The sequence below is a fragment of the Pongo abelii genome, chromosome 18 (genome assembly GCF_028885655.2).
Source record: "Pongo abelii isolate AG06213 chromosome 18, NHGRI_mPonAbe1-v2.0_pri, whole genome shotgun sequence".
Taxonomy (NCBI): Eukaryota; Metazoa; Chordata; class Mammalia; order Primates; family Hominidae; genus Pongo; species Pongo abelii.
This window is the reverse complement of record NC_072003.2, coordinates 25,917,525-25,944,008: the sequence shown is the minus strand read 5'-3', so window position 1 is coordinate 25,944,008 and position 26,484 is coordinate 25,917,525. Positions and strand designations below refer to the sequence as shown.

Below are 26,484 nucleotides of genomic sequence, written 5' to 3'. Positions count from 1 at the left end.
GACATGGAGAAAGGTGTTCTGATGGGACACTGTCCGGTTAATACCCATGATTATCTTTACAGTCAAGTGGCCTACACATAACTGAACTACTTGAAGGGGACCATTTATAAGATTAGCAGCATGGAGGGCCATTTTAATGCCCTAGCCTAGCATCTTTCATTTTAGTCTGTTAAGCTAGGCAAAAGGTATTATTTTTTTTTTTATTGAGATAAGGTCTCGCTCCCATCACCTAACCTGGAGTACAGTGGCACGATCGTGGCTCACTGCAGCCTTGACTTCCCAGGTTCAGGGGATTCTCCCACCTCTGTCTCCCAAGTAGCTGGGAATACAGGCACATGCCACCACACCAGCCTAATTTTTGTATTTTTTTTTGTAGAGATGGGGTTTTACCACGTTGCCCAGGCTGGTCTCGAATTCCTGAGCTTGGGCAATCTGTCTCCCTCGGCATCCTAAAGTGCTGAGATTACAGGCATAAGCCACCACACTCAGCCAAAAATGTAGTATTTTAATAAAATATCCAGCAAAAATGTAAACAAATCAAGATCACAGCAGAGAGAAAGCAACATGTATTTTATGATTATTTGAATGGAGCAAAACATCTGAACACATTGTGAAATCAGGAACTATGATTTTTTTTTCCAAATTTTTTATTTATTTTTTAATTTTATTATTATTATACTTTAAGTTTTAGGGTACATGTGCACAATGTGCAGGTTAGTTACATATGTATACATGTGCCATGCTGGTGTGCTGCACCCATTAACTCGTCATTTAGCATTAGGTATATCTCCTAATGCTATCCCTCCCCGCTCCCCCCACCCCACAACAGTCCCCAGAGTGTGATGTTCCCCTTCCTGTGTCCATGTGTTCTCACTGTTCAATTCCCACCTATGAGTGACAACATGCGGTATTTGGTTTTTTGTCCTTGCGATAGTTTACTGAGAATGATGATTTCCGATTTCATCCGTGTCCCTACAAAGGACATGAACTCATCATTTTTTATGGCTGCATAGTATTCCATGGTGTATATGTGCCACATTTTCTTAATCCAGTCTACCATTGTTGGACATTTGGGTTGGTTCCAAGTCTTTGCTATTGTGAATAGTGCCGCAATAAACATACGTGTGCATGTGTCTTTATAGCAGCATGATTTATAGTCCTTTGGGTATATACCCAGTAATGGGATGGCTGGGTCAAATGGTATTTCTAGTTCTAGATCCCTGAGGAATTGCCACACTGACTTCCACAATGGTTAGGATATGGTTTGGTAGTAGGTGGGAGGGATATGCCACCAAGGAGGAGGTATAAGTTCCCTCGCCAGTGGGAAGTTCAACAGTGTGGGCAGTCTTCTTTCTTAAGCTAGGTGGTGGATATATGGGTATTCATTGTATTGTTCTCTTACACCATTCTGTATATCTTAAATATTGCATTTTTTAGGCCGGGCGTGGTGGCCCATGCCTGTAATCCCAGCACTTTGGGAGGCCGAGGCAGGTGGATCATCTGAGGACAGGAGTTCGAGACCAGCCTGGCTAACATGGTGAAACCCCGTCTCTACTAAAAATACAAAAATTAGCTGGGCGTGGTGGCAGGCGCCTGTAATCCCAGCTACTCGGGAGGTGGTTCTTATTCTCAAAAAAGTTTGTGTTAAAAAATAAAATGCTGCGTCTAATTGCAAGTGTTATTTTACCAGCATGTGATTGGCATAACAGCAACACATCGAAGTGTCAAAAGTGTAACTCTCCTGCCAAGTGAATTACCTCAATTTCCTGTAACTGCTCCTGATTGGTTGTATACATCTGCTGAAGAGAGTCCTCCAACTCTGTGTTCCGATCCAGTAATGTCTTCCCAAGCTCAGCAGCAAGCTGAAGATCTAGCACAACAAATGAATCTTAGAATAATACAAATGATCTCACATCAACAATTTATATAACCCAGTCCTTCAAAAAAGAACATGTAGTTTAAGTCACATCCCAATGGAAGGTGGAGTGGCACAGAAGGAAATGCGAGTTCTACTTAAAATTCAGTTAAACTGATGCCTCCAGCAGGTAATGTATTCTCTTATGTACCCATACTTGTAAGAAGTGAAAAACAGTCATCTACTTTATGGAGATGCCGTTATTTGTTTAGGAATGATCATTCTGCAGTGTTACTTCTAAAATCCTATTTGCTAGTAGAATGAATGTATTCATATCCTGACAGTCTACTTTTTTGAATGGACCCTTGAGCCAAGGTATAGGTGGAGCTTTCAAAAATCTTTAAAGTTCCCATGAATTTGGCTGCTGTGAATACAACTGTTAAAGTTTATTGTCATATATCCTGGACTCCTAAGGGGACTAAAATTTATTAAGTCAAGAAAAGGAAAAATACAGCAGCATTAAGAACACTGCCCCAGGTCACTATACTTCTCTTCGTGTCCTTCTGTAAGATGAGCAACTAGAAAAGCAAAACAGCAATGTGCTTTTGAGGTAATTACATGTCAGTAGCTCATACTTCCATTTAGCACAGAACCATATTTTAAACCTCATTTTTCAACTCTCTCTATTCTTAGGTATAATGTCCATAAAACAGGATTTGTTTATATTATACTCAACTCCCAGAAATGAAAATTTAGTTAACAATATAAGAAAGGACACTAGTTGTAACATAGGTCATTGAAATACTTCTCTGCATAGTAAATCTTATGCAGCAGTCCTTTGATACAGTGGGAAATGCACTGCACTCTGGGCAGGTAAGTCTCAGGCCCAGTTCTGACTATCATTTACCAGAACACTTTCAATATGGTGACTTTAAGGCCCCTATAGTTAGTATTCTTGTTTAGAGAGATGACTGTCTTATCAATATAAGACTATGAAAATCAAATGAAATAATACATAAAGGAGTACTCTACAAACTAAGTTGCAATACACACGCAAAGTACTATTAATATTCATTGATTCACAAATGAATGTTTTTGTTGCCAGGCACTATGCTAAGCATTAGCTATAGAACAGTGAATAAAATGAAGTCCTGCTTTGCTGACATTCCCAGATTAGTGGAGGAAGCCAGACAAATGAGTAACTAAACTCACATACTGTGATAAACAGTATTCATGCATGCATGCATATACTCAATAATATCAGACACTATTCTAGGCATTGGGATGGTGCCCAGGAGCCATAAGGAACTCATTAAAAAAAATCCCTGCCCTCATGGAGCTTATATTCTACTGGGAGAAACAGCATAATAAAACTTGATAGTGATAAATGCTAAAGAGAAAAAATAAAGCAAGGAAGAGGTAGAGGAGGAGTGTGGATGTGGGAGGCTGAAATTTAAGAACATGTGACCAGGGCCACATTAGAATCAATATGTGAAAGAACGGAATAAGTGACCCATGTAGATCCATCCAGGGAAACAGCACTCCAGGCAGAGGCAAGGCAAGTGCAAAGCACCTCGGAGGAAGCATGACTGAGTCATTAAGAAGGCCGAGGGTGGAGCAGAATGTATTGGGCAGGGAGGGGAGGGGGAAGACTCAAATCAAAGGGGCTCCAAGATGGCCAGTTTGGGGAGGGCCTAACTAAAGAGGTCAAGAGTTTGGCTTTTACCCCAAATGAAGGAATCCAATGGAGGTTTGACAGGATCACTCTGGCTGCTGTTATACAGAATGAATGGGACAAAGGTGGGAGCAGAGTGACAGAAAGATACTGCAATCATCTGGGTGAGAGATGATGGTGGCTTGGACCAGGGTGGCGGAGAGGACGGGCAGAATTCTGACATGTTTTTAGATAAAGTGGGGGAGAAAAACCTGGATTTGGTGATAATGAAAAAAGGGCTTTCTGTCTCTTTATTAGGCACGGTCTCACTCTGTTGTCATGCTGGAGTGCAGTGGTGCTCTCATGGCTGACTGTAGCCTTGGATTCCTGGGCTCAAGTGATCTTCCTGCCTCAGCCTGCCAAATAGCTGGGATTACAGGCATGCACTACCAAACCCAGCTTACTTACTTCCTGATTTATTGTAGAGACAGGGTCTTACAATGCTGCCCAGGATGATCTCAAACTTCTGGCCTCAACACATCCTCCCACCTCAGCCTCCCAAAATGTTGGGATTACAGGCATGAGCCACTGTGCCCAGCCTAGGGCCCAATTTAGAAAGGGAGGTCATAAGGAAGGTCTGAGAGGACCTTTTAGCTGAAGCTTGAAGGATGAAGAACTTGCCATGAATTTGGCATATTCTACAACCTGACAAGCAGCCAGTATGATAGAAGCATGAGGGATCAGATCATATAGGATTTTATAGCCCATGGTAGTTAAAGTTTAAATTTTATTCTAGGTATGATGGAAAGTAGCCATTAACTATGTCATAAAAGTATTATGAAAAAAATTTATCATCAAAACAAGGAAACTCACTACATAATGATTTTTAAACTTAATTTTTAGAGGTTGACAAATAAGGCTTAATGGTTATCCACCACTACTGATAGTAAAACTTAGCATTGAGTAAATGGTAACAACAGCATTAGTTGTTGTAATGTCCACTCAAGTGCATAATTAGTATTCTACTTGGTTAGTTTTCACTCTGGAAAAAGCAGCAAAACCTACCACACCCAACTCCAGATCATTTAAAAACATTTTACACCCATTTAAAATAAAACAGTATACTGTTGGCAGATAGGTGCTAAAATACATTCTCTTGTGATTTCAAAACTAACAATGTCTATTACAGTCATTACATTCATTAAGACTTTGGAGGCCAGGTGCAGTGGGTCATGCCTATAATCCCAGCACTTTGGGAGGGTGAGCCAGGTGGACAGCTTGAGCTCAGAAGTTCGAGACCAGCCAGGGCAACATGGTGAAATGTCATCTCTACCAAAAACACAGTGAGGCCCTGTCTCAAACAAACAAACAAACAAAAGACTTCCATTAAGTCTAAGAAATAACTTGTATTTACAAAACACAGAACTTTTACAAATAGCTCAAAGCATTTAAGAGACATTACTCTTTTTCTTGTCATTATTTATTTTTTTGAGATGGAGTCTCACTCTTGTCACCCAGGCTGGAGTGCAGTGGTGCAATCTCGGCTCACTGCAACCTCTGCCTCCTGGATTCAAGCGATTCTCCTGCCTCAGCCTCCTGAGTAGCTGGGATTACAGGCACCCACCACCACAACTGGCTAATTATTGTATTTTTAGTAGAGATGGGGTTTCACCATGTTGGCCAGGCTGGTCTCGAAATCCTGACCTCAAGTGATCCGCCCACCGCGGCCTCCCCAAGTGCTAGGGATTACAGGCGTGAGACACTGCGCCCAGCCTACTTCTTGTTTTCTATAGACATTAGTCTTTATATCTTTAAAGGTATTTAGTCCAGTTTCTCAGATGAGACAGCCTGAAGCACAAAGCTGTTAACTAACCTAATCAAGCTCCAAGGTGAGTCACAGATGAGACAGAAACTCTTAGGTCAACAGGTTCTCACTCTCACTCTCATCACAATTCTTTGTTATCTTCATCTGCAGAGTTTTAAGGCAATTGAAAGAGAGGTCCGCAAGCTTCTTCAAGGTAGAGAATACAAATGTCCCCCTTGTTGAGGTACTTAATTTCTTCTACTTGTTTTCACAGATTGCAATGAGAAATTACAGTTCAACTATTTGGGCTTTTATTGCCTGCTCTGCTAGTGAAAGCACATACAACCCCAGGCAAGTTAATACCTTGTTTTCACCAAATGAAAAAGGAACTATGTATGGCTCAACATGTTCCAGAAAAAATGATTTTGTACTCACAGAGCGTGTAATGTGTATACATAGACCCACATGGAAGCTACCACACTGTATTAAAGACAAAGTATAAAAACATTACCTAGGTATTACTTAAGTCTTTCCTTCTTAAATGTGTAAAGTGGTAATTCCTCACCGGGAAGGCTCAGATTCACCAAAGATGCTCTTAACCAGCAATTAAAGCCTGAGCCAAGGACCAGGTGTGGTGGCTCACACCTGTAATCTCAGCACTTTGGGATGCCGAGGCGGGAGGACTGTTTGAGCCCAAGAATTCAAGACCAGCATGGGCAACATAGCAGGACCTTGTCTCTTAGCAGGAAAAAAAAAAACCCAACTGGGCCAAAACCTCTCCCAGAATCAAGACTGACTTGAGACTATCACCAACCACTTTCATTCAGTTACGGAACTACCTGTGCTACTTAAGAGTAGCCAGGAACTTCTTCCCTGCTCCTGCAGAAAGAGATGCCAAGGACAGCACTCTTTGGTAGATAGCAAACAAAAAACAATTTGAGACTTGTCCTTATCTCAATCCTTATTTCCAGTAAAACAAAGCACCAACCTGGCTCAGAAACCTGAAGTCTCGATCTCCTAAATATTGATAGGCTGTTAAGGATATAATTTTAACAAGTCCCAACTACAAGAAAGCTCCTGTGAAGTCACACTGTATAAAAGGATATTACTTCATCTGTTAGCTTAAAGACACCGGACTTTGTCTTTAAAAAGTTCATTTCCTGTTGAGTAGCAGCTGGCTTCCATAACCAAAAGAGGCCAAAAGCTGGCAGTAAGCCCAAGAAAGTTTTCTAAATAATTAGTGGAGGGAATAGAATATTGAATGTCCCTTATAGTTTTAATTAAGGCACAAAAGAAAAGGAAATAATATAGTTTCGAAGCCTTGTACACCTGTTCATCTCTACAGGACTACAAAAAGAATTTTCATTAAAGAGGGTCTTTTCTAAATCCTATTGAACTGGCCTGGCTTAGGCAACTACTAAAAATATGTTGCAGGCTTGAGAATTTCAACATATCAATACCTTCATGTGTTGAATATTCTTTCACTAACGAGTCTTTGCAGGTAATAATATATTTTTAATGGTGTAAACTGTTAGCTTTAAACAGATACTCAGCTCTATGCTTTAGGCAAAAAATTAGTACTGGCAGCCAAGTAATTTTTTTTAAAGAACCTTTCTTCCAGAGTTTCGAAACCTTTAAATCCCACTGTTATTATATTTTTCCCATTTTACTTTAGTTTCTTAAATAAAAAAAAATGACATATTCTCATGTTAGCTGGTAGTCTGTAGGAGTAATTCACTAACAGGCTGAAAGTTTTTCCTATTACAAAGTCAAATACGTCATTTAGTGATGCTTCTGTTTAACTCCTGTTGCCAACGTTACTATAATTGGGAAAGCAGAAAACCTGAATATAAATATCAAGAAAAATGATGTTGTCAGTTTTAATAACCCTCCAAACAGTGATTCAGCAAAATAGTTGTACACAAGGAGGATGTACTCATCCTGAAATTTTAGGATTCCTTTAAACTAAGAGTTCATTTACTGATCCACATAACAGAAACCTGAATCCTTATTCTAAGTTTGCACAGCTCACCAAATGACAATAGCAGCTGGTTTAAAAGAAAATCCAGTCTCTGAAGTCTTTCCACCTTGTTCTCAGGGGCATGTTTCAAAGCAAGCACCATCATTACCTGCACTGAAGGCTCCTGCTGTCCCAGAAAAGATCTTACCCACAGAGATTACTGTCAGTATTCCTACTGAGCCAACTCAGCTCTCTGACAAAAGACAGTCTCCATCAAAGTGTTTTGTAACAGCAAAGGGTTTTCTCCTCCTGCCTACACAAAAGCTTTACATATTTCTAACAAGGTATGAATAGTAGACCAGAGTTTACTAAGGTTAGAATTTTCCAGCAATTTCAATTTAAAAAAGGATACCCTAGGAAACTTTGATACAAAGATTCAATCTATTCAGATCATGGCTTCTACTGCTAAAGGAAAACATTCAGTAGTTGTAAGATAGTGAGAACAGGATCATTAAAAGTTGTTTTCCAGCCAGGTGCCGTGGTTCACGCCTGTAATCCCAGCACTTTGGGAGGCCGAGGTGGGTAAATCACAAGGTCAGGAGATGGAGACCATCCTGGCCAACATGGTGAAACCCCGTCTCTACTAAAAATACAAAAATTAGCTGGGTGTGGTGGTGCATGCCTGTAATCCCAGCTACTTGGGAGGCTGAGGCAGGAAAATGGCTTGAACCCGGGAGGCGGAGATTGCAGTGAGCCCAGAGCGTGCCACTGCACTCCAGCCCGGGGACAGAGCGAGACTCCACCTCAAAAAAAAAAGTTTTCAGCAGTTCTCTCCAAATAAGCCTTGCTCAGTAATAACGAGGATGTTAAAAAATGGACAGATGCCTGCACATAAAATCCCACTAGACCTGCTGAATAATCTGTTTAACAGGACAGACCTGCTCCCAAACTTAATTCAGCAGCAAATGTCTATTGAGGACCTACAATGTACGAGGTGCTGTAGTGGGCACATCCCATGAGGCGCACCTCCAGGCTTCTCTAGTGAACAGATTCCCGGAACATTCACTCTATGGGAGTAGGAATCCTGCCTATCCACTCATGTGCGGAGGCGCTGTGGCCCCAGGGCCCAGGCGAATAGCTGGCAAAGAGCAGATAATACATTTTTGAGAAATGAACAAGTTTTAAAATCTGTTAAAAGTTTAGGAGTTAACATATAACTTAGCAAAACTGGGGAAAGGATACCCTTTTATTCACACTGTAGCGTTTATTCTTTGACAGGCCATATTCACAAGTTATAATTGTTGGAATTTCACATCTACTCGTACTCCATATAGTTGGTTATGACACAGACGGTTACGTCAAAGTCCACTGTGATAACGTAACAGCCCTTTGAAAAACACAGAAATGCAACTGGCAGTAAAGAGGTTCAGACCTGTGTGTGCGTGTTTTGAGACGGAGTTTCGTTCTTGTCATCCAGGCTGGAGTGCAATGGCACGATCTCAGCTCACTGCAAACTCCGCCTCCCAGTTTCAAGCAATTCTCCTGCCTCAGCCTCCCAAGTAGCTGGGATTACAGGGGCCTGCCACCACACCCGACTAATTTTGTATTTTTAGTGGAGATGGAGTTTCACCATGTTGGCCAGGCTGGTCTCGAATTCCTGGCCTCAGGTGATACACTTGCCTCGGCCTCCCAAAGTGCTAGGATTACAGGCATGAGCCACTGCACCCAGCCCAGACCTGTGTTTTTAAGGTTAAACTTGAAGAGCTGATGACTTTATTTTGATCAGAGGTTAAAGAGAATTCCACGTGTAACCCTGACACGTTGCACTTGCTGCTCGGTAGATTGAAGTGTTACAGCTGGTTGTTCCTCACAACCTCCCACAGGGGGAGAATGCAGCGTGGACTAAGGCACCTGATGGAAGAGAGCCATGAAAACAATTCTGTGCGAGTGCTTCAGTGCAGTTCAACAAATATTAAAATCGAGCTTCCAGTATGTGCCATGTATTATGCTAGATGCTGGAAATACAAGAAAAAAGAACCTGCCCCCTCTATGCCCTTAAAGATTTATGCTTCTTAAATATAGGAAAGAAAAATATTTAGTTGTGATGATACAAATTAAATTATAGGGAAATATTGCAATGGCACAGTGGTTGCCTCACAAATCCTGGAGAAACTATCAAACTAGGCCATCAATCCTTATGGGGAAATCTGAAAACAGGTTTGTTAATATGTATGATAAATTTGTCTCTTGGACATAAAGAAGATGGTGCCAAACACTGCACTGCAACCACTAAGTAGCTTGGACTCTTATATAAGTGTAATAAAGGTGAATTACTTTGGTTAAAGTGATTGCATGTTAATTTAAGAAATTATCTTCCTCCAAAAGAGGTGCTCAATTTATTTTCCTTTTCTGAGTTATTCAGGTCTACATTCTTTTCTTCTGCCATGTTCAGTGGTTAGCATGAACAAGCAACATGATCATTTAATATTCAACTAAATGAGATGTTAATTTTCATTGCAAGATTACAGCTGAAAGCATTTACACAGAATTGCAGAAACTGAAGATGCCTGGAAAAATTCCTGAGGACTGTTCAGTATTCAGTATAGCGGTTAAGAATGTTTGCTCTGGAGTCTTAAGGGGAACCCTAGCACTCCCCAACGTTACTACCTCTATTGTGTTACCGGGAGAATTAAATGAGCCACTGTGTTATGGGCCTATCAGTGTTAGGCACATACAAAGTGTTCCCCAACTGCTACCTCCTGCTATAAGAAAAAGGGGGCCCCCACTGGCTCCAAAGTGTGGGCTGCTCTACGATTGTTCTCTGGAGACACCATCGGCAGGCCTGTTTCTAAGTGAAAGCTGGCGTGCAAACTGAAGAAAAGTGGCAGAGATAGATGCACTCTTTCTTCTGTCATTTCAATTGGCATCTGGTGAACTATGCATAACAGCTTAACGCCCAACTGAAAAAAACTGTAAACTAGGATGGTAAGGAGGAGATGGGGTTTGAGTGGTGACTATAACTCTCCTCCTTCTGAGTGTGTGGGTTCAAAAAACACTCCCTCCCACACTTAGCTTTAGGCAAGCCACTTAACCGTTTTAACCTCCACTTTCCTCACCTGGAAAATGGGATAACAAAAGTGTGTAATTGGATTGTTTTTACCTCAATGGATAAATGCTGGGATGGACGCCCCGTTCTCCATCACGTGCTTATTTCACACTGTGTGCCTGTATCCAAACATCTCATGTACCCCATAAATATATACACCTACTATGTACCCTCAAACATTAATAAATTTTTAAAAAGTTACTGTCTCCTGGAGTTACGGTGCGGAGCGCACAGCTCCCGCTACACCGCAAAACAACTACCACCTGCAGCAGCCGGCCCTCCGCGCTGGCCATGAAAGGCGCTGGGCTAGACAGCCTGCGACGGGGCGGCTTCTCGGGCTCTGCCACTTACTGAGGGACACACTGGCTCACCCGGGTCTGCCTCGGAGGAATGCAGTGAGGATTAAACTAGCTAATCCACGGAAAGCGCTTAAAACGCTGCCTGGCGCGTCCCTGGCCCCCACGCGCCTCGGGGCTGATATTCAACTGCGCATTAGCAGGGCCGTGGGCCCCGCGCCGAGGCTTCCTGCGGGCGGGATCCGCGGGCACGGCCGGCCCCGCAGCCAGATGAGCCCGAGCCCTTCCCGGCACCTGCATCCTCTGCCGCCAGAAAAAGCAACTTTTTAACAGTTTCGCAGCGGCGGCCTCCCGGGTCAGGCCGCCGCCCGCCCGCGGGGCGCCCCCGCCCTCACCTTGCTGGAGGTCCTGGTGGTCATACCACGGCTCGTCCTCCTTCATCTCAAACTCCTCTACCAGGTTTTCCGCCAGCATCTCGGCTGGGTCTTCTAGGGGCAGTGGCCCCCGCCGCCGTCCCGCCTCAGCCGCTGCCCCGGGCTCTTCCCCGGCCCCTCCGCCCTCAGCCAGAGCCGCCCTCGGGCGGGACGCGGTGCCGCCGCCCAGACTCCGCTGCGCCGCCTCAGCCCCGTTCCCGCCGGCGGCCGCCGCCGACCGGCCGGCTGCCTCGACTCGCCTCGCGCCTCCCAACGGCCCCAACGGCCGGGCGTTACGGCGCGAACGCCTGGAGCCTGGTTCTCACGCAGCCGCCGGTCCTCACGCCGCCGCCGGGCCCAACGTGGCACTTTGGCAGAACCCTCCCCGGCCGGGGATGCGATTCAAACCCCCGGCGGCGCCTCAACCAATCGCGAGCGGGCCGCTGGCCGAGCGGCAGGGACTTCGTCCAATCGCGTCTCTCTAAAGACAGGCGGCTCGCCCGGTATCGAGGGCAAGCAGCCAATGGCGGGTCCGGAATAAACAAAGAAGGCGGGGAAAGAGTGAAGGGGTGCGGCCGAAAGCCCGCCCCCTGATCTGCGCTGTGAGGCTCCTAGGAGCGCGTTCTGGATTCCGAGCTGGGGAGCTGGCGGAGGCGCGTCTTACCCCTGTGGTGGGTGTCCCGAGGCCGGCGCGTCTGTGGACAGGCAGCGCAGGCCGGAGGGCCTGGGACTCCGGCCTCTGAGAGGCGGGCGGTTGTCGAGGGGAGTCCTTCGTGCCGGCGGGAAGCGCAAGGGTGCCGGAAGCCCGAGGTCCGCCGCCCGGCCACCCCTTCTCGCATCTTGACTCTGAGATTTGCTCCGGGTCCGGCGGGGAGACTCGGGGTCGATCGGGAGTTTAGGGTTGAGAAAACGCCCACTGAGCGGTAGCTCTTGTCTCCTTGACATCTGAGCCCTGGGAATTAAGCTCATGCTCCCTAAAACGGTGGGCACCAGACCCCCTTGAGAATCTGGGGCGGTGAGGGATGCCCGAAGCTGTCCACTTGGAGGGGGAAAATTGTAAGCAGTGTTGCAACGATTTTTAAAAGGTACCCCTAGACCACAAGTTAAGCATCTGGGGACGTGACATTGCACCTGGAGGGGACAGGCTGCAGCCCCAGCACTTAGTAGCCAGCGAGGCAGAGCACGCTGTCCTCCACCGACATAACCCAGCAAATACTGCTCGTAGGTAAAGCTTTAAGCACCATCTTGCAGACAAAGCACGGAAACTCTTAAGCAGGATGACAGACCTGAAGGTCAATGTTCTCAACCTTGACGTAAAGGTAAAGGTGCAGCCGATGGAAGACAGCAGGGCCAATATCTAGCTAACTTTGAGCAACGAAACAAAAAAATCGAGGTTTAAGTATACAATTGAAAGATTATCTCTAGAACATGAGGTGATAAACTGTTAGAAATTCAGAGAGAGGGAAGAGGTGGAGAGGAGTGTTAAATCCTGATCTATTTTAGCAGTGAGTCGACAGATAATACCTTACATTGATAATCCAATGAATAGTTTCCACAAATATGGAGACAGCTGCCAGAACTAAAAATGGGAAGCAATTAAGAGTTTTCCGAGGCTGGACGCGGTGGCTCACGCCTGTAATCCCAACATTTTGGGAGGCTGAGGCGGGCAGATCACCTGAGGTCGAGAGTTCGAGACCAGCCTGACCAACATGGAGAAACCCCATCTCTACTAAAAATACAAAATTAGCTGGGCGTGGTGGCGCATGCCTGTAATCCCAACTACTTGGAAGGCTGAGGCAGGAGAATTGCTTGAAACCCGGGAGGTGGAGGTTGCAGTGAGCCGAGATCGAGCCATTGCACTCCAGTCTGGGCAAAAACTGCGTCTCAAAAAAAAAAAAAAAAAAAGAAGTTTTCCTAAGAGGAGGAGTGATTTGAGGCTGGGGACTTTGGCTTTTTGTTATAAACCCTTCTGTGATCTTGCTTTTTTAGCTACTTGCACATTAAAAATAAGGGAAATTGTAGGGAAGGAATTATAGACTCAAGCTACTTTTGTCTTTCTGTATAAAAAAAGACTTGGGTAATTTGGAAGAGGGGAAAAACTCATCCTAAATAATTCTTGTGGGTAATAAAATTCAGGGTGTCTCTCTGCCTCCTATCTTTGCTCAAACCAGCGTAACCTAACCTCACGCTGATGCTGTATCAAACAGCACTTGACTCCAGGGTTACCTTACACATAGGCTGTAGGCTACTCTGGAGAAGTCTTGCCAAGGACAAGACCTCCCACTGTGGAGTTGTTGCCTGAAGTTTTACCCTTCAGTCCTTAAAGGAGACTGCTGAATAGGGTGGAAAGCACAAGGGACCTAGAGTGAAAAAACCTAGAGTTCTCGCCACACTCAGTACCAGCAGAGAAGCCTTTTAGCAAACAGTTTACAGGAAAGATGATTGTTTGCCTTGCTCACAGAGCTATCTGAATCAGAGAGACCCTGAAAGCAAGTATTTTGTGCTCATTTTAAATGTAAGGCTGTGTGCTTGTGACCTATACTGTAGAAGTGCCGGTACCCTTGAGGACCAATTATGAGCATCACAATAAATAATCATAGTAATGGATTATAACCCATTGAATAAAAAAAGAAAGAATCCATGAGTCCATACTGATATAAATAAATGGGAGAGAAAAGAAAACTCTTTCTTACAGTAGGATGTCAAGCAAAAAATGTAGAAGGAATAACACTGTTAGAAAGTAATAATAATAATAAAAGAGGAATGGTAAACTCACAAATCCCTTTCTTCAAAAAGGCAAAATGTTACTGGCACACCTGTAGTCCCAGCTACTTGGGAGGCTGAGGTGAGAGAATTGCTTGAGTCCAGGAGTTCGAGGTTACGATGAGCTATGATAGGTGACAGCAGAGCAAGACCCTGTCTCAAAAAAAAAAAAAGGCTGTGTGCAGTGGCTCATGCCATAATCCCAGCTCTTTGGGAGGCTGAGGCGGGCGGATCACCTGAGGTTGGGAGTTCAAGACCAGCCTGGCCAATAAGGCGGCCCATCTCTACTAAAAATACAAAAATTAGCCGGGAGTGGTGGTGCAAGCCTATAATCCCAGCTACATGGGAGGCCAAGACACAAGAATCCTTTGAACCTCGGAGGCAGAGGTTGCAGTGATCCGAGACCGTGACACTGTACTCCAGCCTGGGCAATAGAGTGAGAGTCTGTCTCAAAAAAAAAAAAAAGAAAGAAAAGAAAGTGAGGTCCCCTGTAAAGCCTCTTCTACTGCCCTAGTTGTCCATCGAGATATTCAGAGTTCAAATAAGATCACTTCAAACAAACTACCTTAATCACTAAAGATAGAACCCTTTGGAAAGATAGCAAGTTGGATTTAGTAATTGCCAATGGTGATTTGTGGAAGCTAAAGGGCTAGAATCATGCAGGGGCATGATTTTTTTTTTTTTTTTTTTTTTTTTTTTTTTTTTTTTTTTTTTGGAGACAGTCTCACGCTTGTCACCCAGGCTGGAGTGCAATGGCGTGATCTTGGCTCACTGCAATCTCCGCCTCCTGGGTTCAAGTGGTTCTCCTGCCTCAGCCTCCCAAGTAGCTGGGATTAAAGGCGCCCACCACCATGCCTGGCTAATTTTTGAATTTTTAGTAGAGACAGGGTTTCACCATGTTGGCCAGGCTGGACTTGAACTCCTGACCTCAGGCAATCCACCAGCCTCAGCCTCCTAAAGTGCTAGGATTACAGGTGTCAGCCACCGCGCACGGCCCCCTGCACGATTCTTATCACTGATTCGCAAGGTTGAAAGTGCCGGCTGTTTGCTCCTTGGAAAACAGAAGCTCATTTTGACTTCAAATGCATACTGAAATGTTCTTTAACAATTCTCCATTTTTTTTTTCTTTTTCAGAGTCTCACCATGTGGCCCAGGCTGGAGTGCAGTGGCACCATCTCTGCTCACTGTCACCTCCTGACAGTGTCACCTCCTGCCTCAGCCTCCTGAGTAGCTGGAATTACAGGCATGTGCCACCACATTCGGCTAGTTTTTGTGTTTCAAGTAGAGTCAGGGTTTAGCCATGTTGGCCAGGCTGATCTCAAACTTCTGGCCTCAAGTGATCCACCTGTCTCAGCCTCCCAAAGTGCTAGGATTACAGGTGTGAGCCACCGCGCCCAGTCAACAATTCTCCTTTAAAAAGAAAAGAAAAGAAAGATATGGAGAATTAAAGTTATTGAGGGTCAGGCGTGGTGGCTCACGCCTGTAATCTCAGCACTTTGGGAGGCCGAGGTGGGCAGATCACGAGGTCAGGAGTTTGAGACCAGCCTGGCCAACATGGTGAAACCACGTCTCTACTAAAAATACAAAAATTAGCTGAGCATGGTGGCGCGCGCCTGGAATCCCAGCTACTTGGGAGGCCAAGGCAGGAAAATCACTTGAACCCGGGAGGCAGAGGTTGCAGTGAGCCGAGATCATGCCACTGCACTCCAGCCTGGGCAACGGAGTGAGACTTCCTCTCAAAAAAAATAAATAAGTGAATAAATAAAGTTATTGATAGTTTAAAAAAGCAAAAACCCCCACAAACTTTATGTCTTTTGGTGTGTTATTGGGTTGTTTTTAAGGACACTATTTAAGGAAACTTCTTTTCCCCTGGAAAATCTTGAACAAAAATTGCATTGAAAAACTGGTGTCAGTTTTCCGTGCTAAATTTGGAGGAGTTTCCATTGTTCTTTTAGAGTCTACTTAGTCATAGTTTAGAAGCAATCATAAGTAACCTCTTCAGCGACATTAATATTATTTGGTTTAGTAGGTTAGTAAATAACCACCCGAGTTGATTCCAAAAGGAGAATTTATGGTGTTCATAATAATTCACCATTATTTAATGAACTTGCCCAGCCTAACTAACCATTGCACCATTTTGCTACTATTTAATTCTTTTTGTTTGTTTGTTTCTTCATTTGTTTTTGAGACAAGATGTCACTCTGTCACCAAGGCTGGAGTACAGTGGCGCTATCACAGCTCACTGAAGCTTCAACCTCCCAGGGCTCAGGTGATCCTCCTACCTCAGCCTCCCTAGTAGCTGGGACTACAGGCATGTGCTAACACACCTGGCTAATTTTTGTATTCTCTGTTAAGACAGGTTTTCACCATGTTGCCCAGGTTGGTCTTGAACTCCTGGGCTCAAACAATCTGCCTGTCTTGGCCTCCAAAAATGCTGGGATCACAGGCCTGAGTCACCATGCCTGGCCAACTTTTTAAGTTTTCTATATAAAATATGTTGTGATAAATAAGATCAGATTCAGAAATCCTTTGTCTTTGGTTGTAAAGATAAAATGCTCTTGTTCTCTTGTGTTTTATTGCTATAGTAAAGTCATGTAAGGAGAGTTTTTAGGTAGCAATGGGGGCTTTAAAAAAATTGTAAGTGGTGATTTTCAGTTTGATACAGAAATAAGTATTTACTATGATGACAGTAATCTATTTTTTTAAGGAAAATTTGTATTATTTTAATTATTTTTATGTACAGAAAACTTAACAATGTACATTTAACCCAGTTTAGTGGCAAGTTCTTTAGCCTTTGCCCTTTCGAGCTTGGCGATACGAGCCACAGACTTAGGACCAGGACGTTGCCGCCCCAGTGACGGCGGATCTCATAGTATCTGTCATTGTAATTGGGATGACAGTAATCTAAAGCAAAATATTAATGGCTCCTTTTGCAGAAGGAAATAAAGATTTCTACTTCATGCAATATGTAAAAACAAAGAGCAGTTCAGAATGTAGACTTTTTTTAATTTTTAATTTTTAATTTTTTAAATTTTATTATTATTTTTTTGAAACAGTGTCTCTGTTGCCCAGGCTAGAGCGCAGTGGCATAATCTTGGCTCATTGCAACCTCCACCTCTCAGTTTCAAGCATTCTCCTGCCTCAGCCTCCCGAGTAGCTGGGATTACTGGCACCTGCCGCCACACCTGGCTAATTTTTGTATTTTTAGTAGAGATGGGGTTCCACCATGTTGGCCAGGCTGGTCTCAAACTCTTGACCTTAAGTGATCTGCCCACCTCGGCCTCCCAAAGTGCTGGGATTACAGGCGTGAGCCACCGTGCCTGGCCAAGAAGTTCAGACCGTCGAGTTTTTCATAATGCAATTGAAACCTTATATTCTTATGTTTCGGACAGGCTGGGTACTTAAATCTTTGAAAAAAAAATTGAATTCAACTCTCAGAAAGCTTATGGCCTTTTGCAGAATTATAAGTTTACAAATACCTACCATGCGACTTAGTGATAGATCAGATTAGAAAGGTGCGGCATGCTTCTTGTTTTAGCATGCCTGAAATAAAACTAAGAGAAACAAGAGTCCCTAGGTTTTGGTAGGCTAAATTTGTGTCTTGGCTTTTGATTCTCCTGTCTCCCTTGTTTTTGACTCTTTTAGTAACCAAGCAACCTCTAGCCTCAGTCTTCATTCTCAGGGATGAACTCCTTAGAGTGAAGTCTTCACTGGTAGTTCCCAGTATTTTGAAATCTGAGAATTACTTTTAAAGTAAAAAATATTGGCTGGCATCCACACAATAGTAGTTTTGAAGTGTTTGGGAACTGCATCATGATGAAAACAATCAGATTTGTATTTTTAATCATTATAGCAGAAGTTACAAACATTTTAAGAATACAGGTACACATGTAGACAAAACATTCTTTATTCTGTAGACAATGCTTGGTATGCATATGAGTCTGATAACCCATTTTTGATAATTCTAGGACCCTGCCACTCATAGAATTAGAGTCTTTTTTTTTTTTTTTTAATTTGAGACAGGGTCTTGTTCTGTTGCCTAGGCTAAAGTGCAGTGGCGAGATCATAGCTCATTGCAGCCTCAAACTCGTGGGCTCAACCAATCCACCCGCCTCAGCCTCCTGAATAGCTAGGACTACAGATCTGCACCACCACACCCAGCTGAATTATAATCATTCTTGGGTCTACTTGGTGCAAAGTGAAGTGTAGAGACCTTAAATAATTTGGTCATTCGAGCCAAATGCCGACCTCCTCCTTCTGACTTGCCCTCTTTTTCCCTAAGAAATTTGGCAGTGTAGACCGAACTGTCTGCTTAATTCTGTTTCTGGATCTACAAAGTTAAAGCAGAGGCCCAAGGATTACTCAAGCAAGTAACATCCTTTGAGTTATCTGAATTTGTGTCTGTTTTCTGACTCAATAAGATGCGGAGACCTGGCTAAATATTCAAGTAAGCCAGGAATAGAACAGAAAGATCATGGTATTCTCTTTAAACTATAGTCAAGATTGAAAGGAAGATGAATCTATGCCTTCCTCTTGCTTGGTTAGCCCTTTCCTGTTTTCCACTTATAAAAATCAAACGGTAAGACAATAGGCTAGATTTAAGAGAGGCCCATACAAGGATCTCAGCAAGGATCAGAATGTGTTATTTCTGTACCCATTGTAGTGATGTCCTTGCGGTCAAAGCTACAGAAGATCAAGAATAAGTCTTCAAATGCAAGTCTGTACTACTGAATGAACAACTTTATACTAAGATGAGGGGCTTATTTTCTTTTTGACTTGAGCAAAAGGCTGTCACCTTGTTCTGTTTCTGTTGCACCCTACCAAGGATAATAATGGCATAAACATATCTCCTTGACACTAGTTAATCATGTCCAAGCTCTTGGATGAATCCCACTTTATTTTATATATTTTTTTGAGGTGGAGTCTGTCGCCCAGGCTGGATTGTAGTAGTGCCATCTCAGTTCACTGCAACCTCTGCTTCCGGCGTTCAAGCAATTCTCCTGCCTCAGCCTCCCGAGTAGCTGGGACTACAGGTGCATGCCACCACACCTGTAATTTTTGTATTTTTGTACAAAAATTGTACACAGCTAATTTTTGTATTTTTGTGGAGATGAGGTTTCGCCCTGTTGGCCAGGCTGACATCCCACTTTATAAGTTCAAAGAGATAGATAAAAATATAAGTGGAATCATACTCTATGCAAACTAGGTTTCCTGCAGAGCATCTCAAAAAATATTGAGTGAATAGATAAGGAAGTAGGGTGTTAAATCTGGTGACATACTCACAGCTCGTAGGTTTGAACTCTTATTTGACTAAAATAAGTACTGGCCAGCAGTGTTTTGCGCCCCCATCCACTACTGTGTGCAGTGAATTTTAACCTTTTTTTTTTTTTTTTTTTTAAACAAAGGGAAGAAGAGTTCCTCTGCATGGAAAATGACACTTTTAAATATCAAATCCATTGCTTGGGCATACTCTATGATGACATTAGGGACTGAAATGCTGAATTCTGTGTTTGGTTTCTACTATGTGAAACTTTTTCTACATCTGTACAAGATTTCAGAAGTGGCCTTTTATCAAGCCCAGGTGAGATGGAATCTTTACTGTCCTTTCACATAGGACAGATCTCCTTCCTTTGAGGGAAAGAGAGATTTTTATTTTTTATTTTACTTTATTTTCTTTTATTTATCCATTTTTTGAGACGGAGTCTCACTCTGTTGCCCAGGCTGGAGTGCAGTGGCACGATCTCGGCTCACTGCAAGCTCTGCCTCCCGGGTTCACGCCACCCTCCTGCCTCAGCCTCTCAAGTAGCTGGGACTACAGGCACCCGCCACCACACCCGGCTAATTTTTTGTATTTTTTAGTAGAGACAGGGTTTCACCGTATTAGCCAGGATGGTCTCAATCTCCTGACCTCGTGATCTGCCCACCTCGGCCTCCCAAAGTGCTGGGATTACAGGCGTGAGCCGCTGTGCCTGGCCTTTTATTTTATTTTTTGAGACAGAGTTTTGCTCTGTCACCCAGGCTGGAGTGCAGTGCACGATCTCAGTTCACTGCAACCTCCACCTCCCCAGTTCAAGTGATTCTCCTGCCTCAGCCTCCCGAATAGCTGGGATTACAGGCCCATGCCACTACGCCCAGCCAATTGTTGTATTTTTAATAGAGACAGGGTTTTGCCATGTTGGCCAGGCTGGTCTCGAACCCATGACTTCAGGTGATCTACCCACTTTGGCCTCCCAAAGTGCTGGGATTATAGGTGTGAGCCATTGCTCCCAGCCGGAAAGAGAGATTTTTAAAAGATTGTTATTTAAAACGTAAAGGCATCAGAATTTAAAGAGTAAGCTTAGGTTGTCTGGAAAATTAATTTATATGGAAAAATCAGTATTATTACTAAGATATCCAGTCTCTGTCCCTGTCTTTTTTTTTTTTTTTTCTCTGAGACTGCTCTGTTGCCCAGGCTGGTATGCAGTGGTGCAATCATAGCTCACTGCAGCCTTGACCTCCCTAGGATCAAGCAATCCTCCTGGCTCAGCTTCCTGAGTAGGATGACAGGTGTGAGCCACCACACCTGGCTGGTTTTTTTTTTTTTTTTTTTTTTAGAAATAGGGGTCTCACTATGTTGTCCAGGCTGGTCTCGAACTCCTGGGCTCAAGCAATCCTCCTGCCTCAGCCTCCCAAACTGTTGGGATTACAGACATGAGCCACTGTGCCCAGTCCTAAAATATTCTGTTTTGAAAAGACCCACAGTATTCACAAATTGTATTGTAACTCATTACCAATTAGGTGGTCAGGCTGGAAGAGTTCATGGTTTTAAAACCCTTATATTTTATAATGTTACTTATTTATTACCAGTAATAACGTACTAATTAGATTTAATTTGAAATGCCAAACATTGATATTTTAACCTTTCCTAATGAAATTATGTAAAACTATGCCTTGGTGTAAACAGGCCATCAACCTTTGCAGAGGCATGGCCCTGTGTGCTGTTGTTGGAAGGCAGTCTAGCACAAGATCGAAAGCACATGCTATGGGGTCGTCTACCTTGGGTTAGACCCTGGCTCTGTTGTTTAGCTAGGCAAGTTGCTTAACTTCTCTGGCTCTCAGTTTTCTCATTTGTAAAGTCAGAGTAAGAATAGTACTTGCCTCAAAGGATTGTTTTTTGTTTGTGTGTTTGTTTGTGATGGGAGTCTTGCTCTGTCACCCAGACTGCAGTGCAGTGGTATGATCACGGTTCACTGCACCTCGACCTCCTAGGCTCAAGCAGTCCTCTTACCTCAGTCTCCAAGTAGCTGGGACTACAGGTGCACACCACCATGCCCAGCTAATTAAATTAAAAAAATTTTTTGGCTGGGCGTGGTGGTTCACGCCTGTAATCCCAGAACTTTGGGAGGCTGAGGTGGGTAGATCACCTGAGACCAGGTCAGCCTGGCCAACATGGCGAAACCCCATCTCTACTAAAAATACAAAAATTAGCCAGGCATGGTGGCATGTGCTTGTAATCCCAGCTACCCAGGAGGCTGAGGCAGGAGAATCACTGGAACCCTGGATGCAGAGGCTGCAGTGAGCCGAGATTGCACCACTGCACTCCAGCCTGGGCAACAGAGCAAGACCCTGTCTCAAAAAAAGAGAATTTTTTTTTTTTTTTTAGTTTTAGAGATAGGGTCTCGCTATGTTACCCAGCCTGGTCTTGAACTCCTGGGCTCAAGCAATTCTCCTGCCTTGGCCTCCCAAAGTGCTGGGATTACAGACATAAGCCACTGTGCTCAGCTAGGGTTTTTAAGGATTTGATAAAATAATGCACGTAAACACTTATACAATGCCTGAATACAAAGTGAATGCAAGCCGGGCGCAGTGGCTCACGCCTGTAATCCCAGCACTTTGGGAGGCCGAAGCCGGCAGATCACGAGGTCAAGAGATCGAGATCATCCTGGCCAACATGGTGAAACCCTGTCTCTACTAAAAATACAAAAATTATCTGGGTGTGGTGGTATGTGCCTGTAGTCCCAGCTACTTGGGAGGCTGAGGCAGGAGAATCACTTGAACCTGGGAGGCAGAGGTTGCAGTGAGCCGAGATCATGCCTCTGCACTCCAGCCTGGCGACAGAGCAAGACTCCGTCTAAAAAAAAAAAAAACAAAAACAAAAAAAACAAAGTGAATGCACATTGGCTTTTGAGTAGTATTTGCTGTTATTAAATTTTTTAGTAGTTCTGAAAACAATGAGCTTTTCTACTGATCACCTTTGGTTACTTCACATAAGTTAAAAAAAAAAAATCAGGGGTCATTTTTGTCTTATACTGAGGGCAGTAGTTTGTTCTACTACCCTGAAACAATCCTGTGTTTTTTTTTCTTCCTAAATAATTTTAATGATATGGAATGTTCCTAATGACCTGACCAGATATTTTCCCAACAACTCTAAGGCCGAATGCTGTTCAAGTCATCATATTTCTGTCTTGTACTGTGTCCCTTTCTATGCAGCAGCCTTCCTGCTCCCGTGGTTCCCTTGGAAATGCTATCAAGAAGGTGACTGGCTTAGTGGACTTCACCTGGTGGTATCATTGTGTGCTTTTGATAGCATGCCCACCTGTGTCCAACAAGCCCAATGTAAACTGTTTGCAGAGCTTTTCACTAGACATGAAAGTCGGCTTCAGCTTATTAAAATTAACCAAGTGGCATCACTTGTGGGCTCTACCAGTATCCTTTTCTGTGGCCTGATCTCTAATAACATGGAAATTTTGCCCCATTTCCAGGCTGTTGCCATCATCATTGCTTTCCTTGCTGCTGCCAGCCTTTACGCTGGGATGTATCACGTGAGGCGTTTTGAACCTAAAAGAAGCCCCAAAGAGAACCTCCTCTTGGAATCTGAACAGGATCTCGCCTGGATGCCTGTCATTTTATCCATGAGACAGATCTTGCCCCAGAAATACTTTTACCTTTTTCTGATCATGAATTTCTTTCAAGTCTTTAATTTAACCTTCTTCAGCAACTTCATGATGATCTTTGCAGATATTCTCATTCCCAGAGATGTACTATCTTCTTCTATAAGGAGCATTATGTACGGGGCAGGCTTTATTTGCCCACAGGTATGTAATAGTTCTTTATGTTATTTACTATTATTATAATTATTATAATTATGTTCTCTACGATTTATAATTTGTGATAATTTTTCCTGAAGGGATTAGAGATTTAACTCCTAGCTGGGTGATGATATTAGAAACCTGATTTTATCAGTGGTTTGAAAAAGTGACACACAGTTTTTTGTTTGTTTGTTTGTTTGAGACAGAGTCTTGCTCTATCACCCAAGATGGAGTGCAGTGGTGTGATCTCAGCTCACTGCAACCCTCGCTGTCCCAGGTTCAAGCAATTCTCCTGCCTCAGCCTCCTGAGTAGCTGGGATTATAGGTGCACGCCACCACACTCGGCTAATTTTTGTATTTTTGGTAGAGACGGGGTTTCACCATGTTGTTCAGGCTGGTCTCAAACTCCTGACCTCGTGATCAGCCTGTCTCGGCCTCCCAGAGTGCTGTGATTACAGGCATGAGCCACCGCATCCGGCTGACACACAGTTATTAAAAGACCTAAAGATTCAGAGCTCCAGATATCATACAAGATTCAGTAGAAACATAATGGAAAAAAGAGACAAGGTCGAGTCCAGTGGCCCATGCCTATAATCCCAGCACTTTGGAAGGCCGAGGCGGTGGATCACTAGAGGTCAGGAGTTCGAGACCAGCCTGGCCAACATGGTGAAACTTTGTCTCTACTAAAAATACGAAAATTAGCCGGGCTTGGTGGCGGGCACCTGTAATCCCAGCTACTCAGGAGGCTGAGGCAGGAGAATCGCTTGAACCCAGGAGGCGGAGGTTGCAGTGAGCCAAGATCACACCACCGTACTCCAGCCCGGGTGACAGAGCAAGACTCCGTCTCAAAAAAAAAAAAAAGAGAGACAAAAGGAAAAAAGGAAAGAGACCCCAGTGAGAACCGAACAATATGATATTTTAAACATTTTTGCTGTGGAATTTTGTTCCTCTCAGCTTTCTCCTTTAAGCCTCAGCAGAACTATGGAAGAAAACAGCTTCCTGTGAGCGTGTCGTTTTGCTTTATTTGGGTGTTTAAGATTTCTGTGACCGTCACATGGAAGAAGAGTTAGTTGATGAAGTTTCAAAACACTTGGCTAAAAGCCTGAGTCCTGGAATTTCAGAGCACTATTAAAATTCCATGGTCATGACCATTATTGTAGAGGTCACGTCCTCTTCAAAAAATATACTGGTCTGCTGCTTATTATACCATTTGGAGAGCTGATATGTTGTTCCCCTTAACCTAAATGTGTCCTCTAAAAATATGACTTTACCTCGCCTATGATATAGGTTTTTCCTGTTTTCACAAATGATAAGCAAAACATCTTAGCAATACTCTTCAGGGAACAGGTTATTCTAGATAGACTAGTTTTTACTGTTTACCAGCTTCCAAAAATCGTTAAGCCATTTGGGATAGAAATAGTTCTAAAATGTTTTAAGTGTTGCCACAATTTCTTTCTTTATATTTATTTATTTATTTATTTTGAGATGGAGTTTTGCTCTGTCGCCCAGGCTGGAGTGCAGTGGTGCGATCTCTGCTCACTGCAAGCTCCGCCCCCCAGGTTCATGCCATTCTCCTGCCTCAGCCTTCCGAGTAGCTGGGACTACAGGCGCCCACCACCACGCCTGGCTAATTTTTTGTATTTTTAGTAGAGACGGGGTTTCACCATGTTTGCCAGGATGGTCTCCATCTCCTGACCTCGTGATCTGCCTGGCTTGGCCTCCCACAGTGCTGGGATTATAGGCGTGAGCTACCACGCCCAGCCTATCTCTTTATTTTTTTAGAGACAGTGTCATGCTCTGTCACCCAGGCTGGAGTACAGTGGCACAATCATGGCTCACTGCAGCCTTGATCTCCTGGGCTCAAGCTTTCCTCCTACCTCAGCGTCCTGAGTAGCTGGGCATGCATCACCATGCCCAGCTAAGTTTTTTTATTTTTTGTAGAGACAATGTTTTTCAAGACCAGCCATGTTGCCCAGGTTGGTCTTGAACTCCTGGGGTCAAGCAGTCCTCCCACCTTGGCTTCCCAAAGTGTTGGGATTGCAGTCATGAGACACAGTGTCCATCCAGCCCACCACAGTTTCTTAAGCAAAGTATATAGAATAGAATTTGCCTGTCTGCTATTATCCCAAGGTATTTATAATTACTGTATGTGCCATAATAATGGTAACCCACAGTTTTGAGTGTTTACCATGTGCCATGGACCATTGCCAAGTGCATTGTGTACATTACTTGACGTGATCCTCATCATAACAATCTTGGAGGAAGAGCTTCTTATTCTTACAGACGAGAAAAGGGAGGTGGTACCTTTAGAGCTGTGTACTTTAAGATTCTGTCTCTAAAATGTACTGTGCTTACATCATTTATTTAGCAGAGTATATCAAACGGAATTTCATGTCTGGCTTATCAATATAGTCCAGGTACTGTGTGTGCATGATAAAATGATGCTCTCCTTTCAAAGCAATTTGAAGTTTGTCAGGCTGTTTGCTCTTCTGTTTAACCACCCAGAATGGGAAGCTGTTTGAGTTCCTGTCTCTGCTTATTATTTGCTATCATATTCTAGGCTATATATACTTTCTTACTTTAAATCATGTATGATACTTGCCTATCGTTTTCCCTCTTCACCAGGTTAAAAAAAATTGTTAAATTCTTATGTAAGCCTGGGCGTGGTGGCTCACGCCTGTAATCCTGGCTCTTTGGGAGGATGAGGCAGGCAGATTGCTTAAGCCCAGGAGTTCAAGACTAGCCTGGGCAACATGGCGAAACCCTGTCTCTACAAAATATGCAAAAATTAGCCAGACGTGGTGGTGTGCTCCTGTAGTCCCAGCTATTCAGGAGGCTGAAGTAGGAGGATCACCTAAGCCTGGGGAGGACAAGGCTGCAGTGAGCCGAAATCACACTTCTACACTCCAGCACGGGCAACAGAGTGAGACCCTGTTTGTCTCAAAACCTGAGACCCTGTTTATCTCAAAACCAATAAACAAAAACTCTTGTGTATAAAGAAAGAGTAGGCTGGGCGCAGTGGCTCACGCCTGTAATCCCAGCACTCTGGGAGGCTGAGGCTGTCGGATCATAAGGTCAGGAGATTGAGACCATCCTGGCTAACACGGTGAAACTCCGTCTCTACTAAAAATACAAAAAATTAGCCGAGCATGGTGGCGGGCGCCTGTAGTCCCAGCTACTCGGGAGGCTGAGTCAGGAGAATGGCATGAACCCGGGAGGTGGAGTGTGCAGTGGGCCAAGATTGTGCCACTGCACTCCAGCCTGAGTGACAGAGCGAGATCTCCGTCTCAAAACAAAAAAAAAAAAAAAAAAAAAAGAGTAGATTTTTCTTTTTTTTCTTAACTCAGCTCTCAAGGACATCCAGGAAAGATAGATTTTTAAAAACAGTTTTGTTGAAATGATTCACATACCACACAATGCCTCATGTAAAACATACAGTTCAACGTATTTTAATATATTCATGGAGTTGAGCAACCAGCACTACGATCATTTTTAGAACATTTTTATCATTCTGAAAAGAACTAGTTAATTTTTGAGGGGTTGAAATTCTTGAAAGTACAGTCCC

The 26,484-nt window shown here is 43.7% G+C and overlaps 1 protein-coding gene across 3 annotated transcripts in view; it reads right to left on the bottom strand.

Moving 5' to 3' along the window:
• The window catches only part of CDR2 (cerebellar degeneration related protein 2), a 30,772-nt gene extending 17,804 nt beyond the window's left edge, over nucleotides 1–12,968 (bottom strand). The window contains exons 1-2 of one of the 3 annotated variants that reach the window (XM_002826218.3): nucleotides 11,071–12,968; nucleotides 1,758–1,870 (exon numbers count right to left, since the gene is read on the bottom strand). In XM_002826218.3, coding sequence (XP_002826264.1) covers nucleotides 1,758–1,870; nucleotides 11,071–11,149 — 192 coding nt within the window. In that variant the 5' untranslated portion in view covers nucleotides 11,150–12,968. Of the gene's footprint in view, nucleotides 1–1,757; nucleotides 1,871–5,382; nucleotides 5,509–11,070 lie in introns of those variants that run through there. The other 2 variants (XM_009250546.4, XM_009250547.4) reach the window with 2 other exon arrangements.
• Between the last annotated feature and the right edge of the window lie 13,516 nt (nucleotides 12,969–26,484).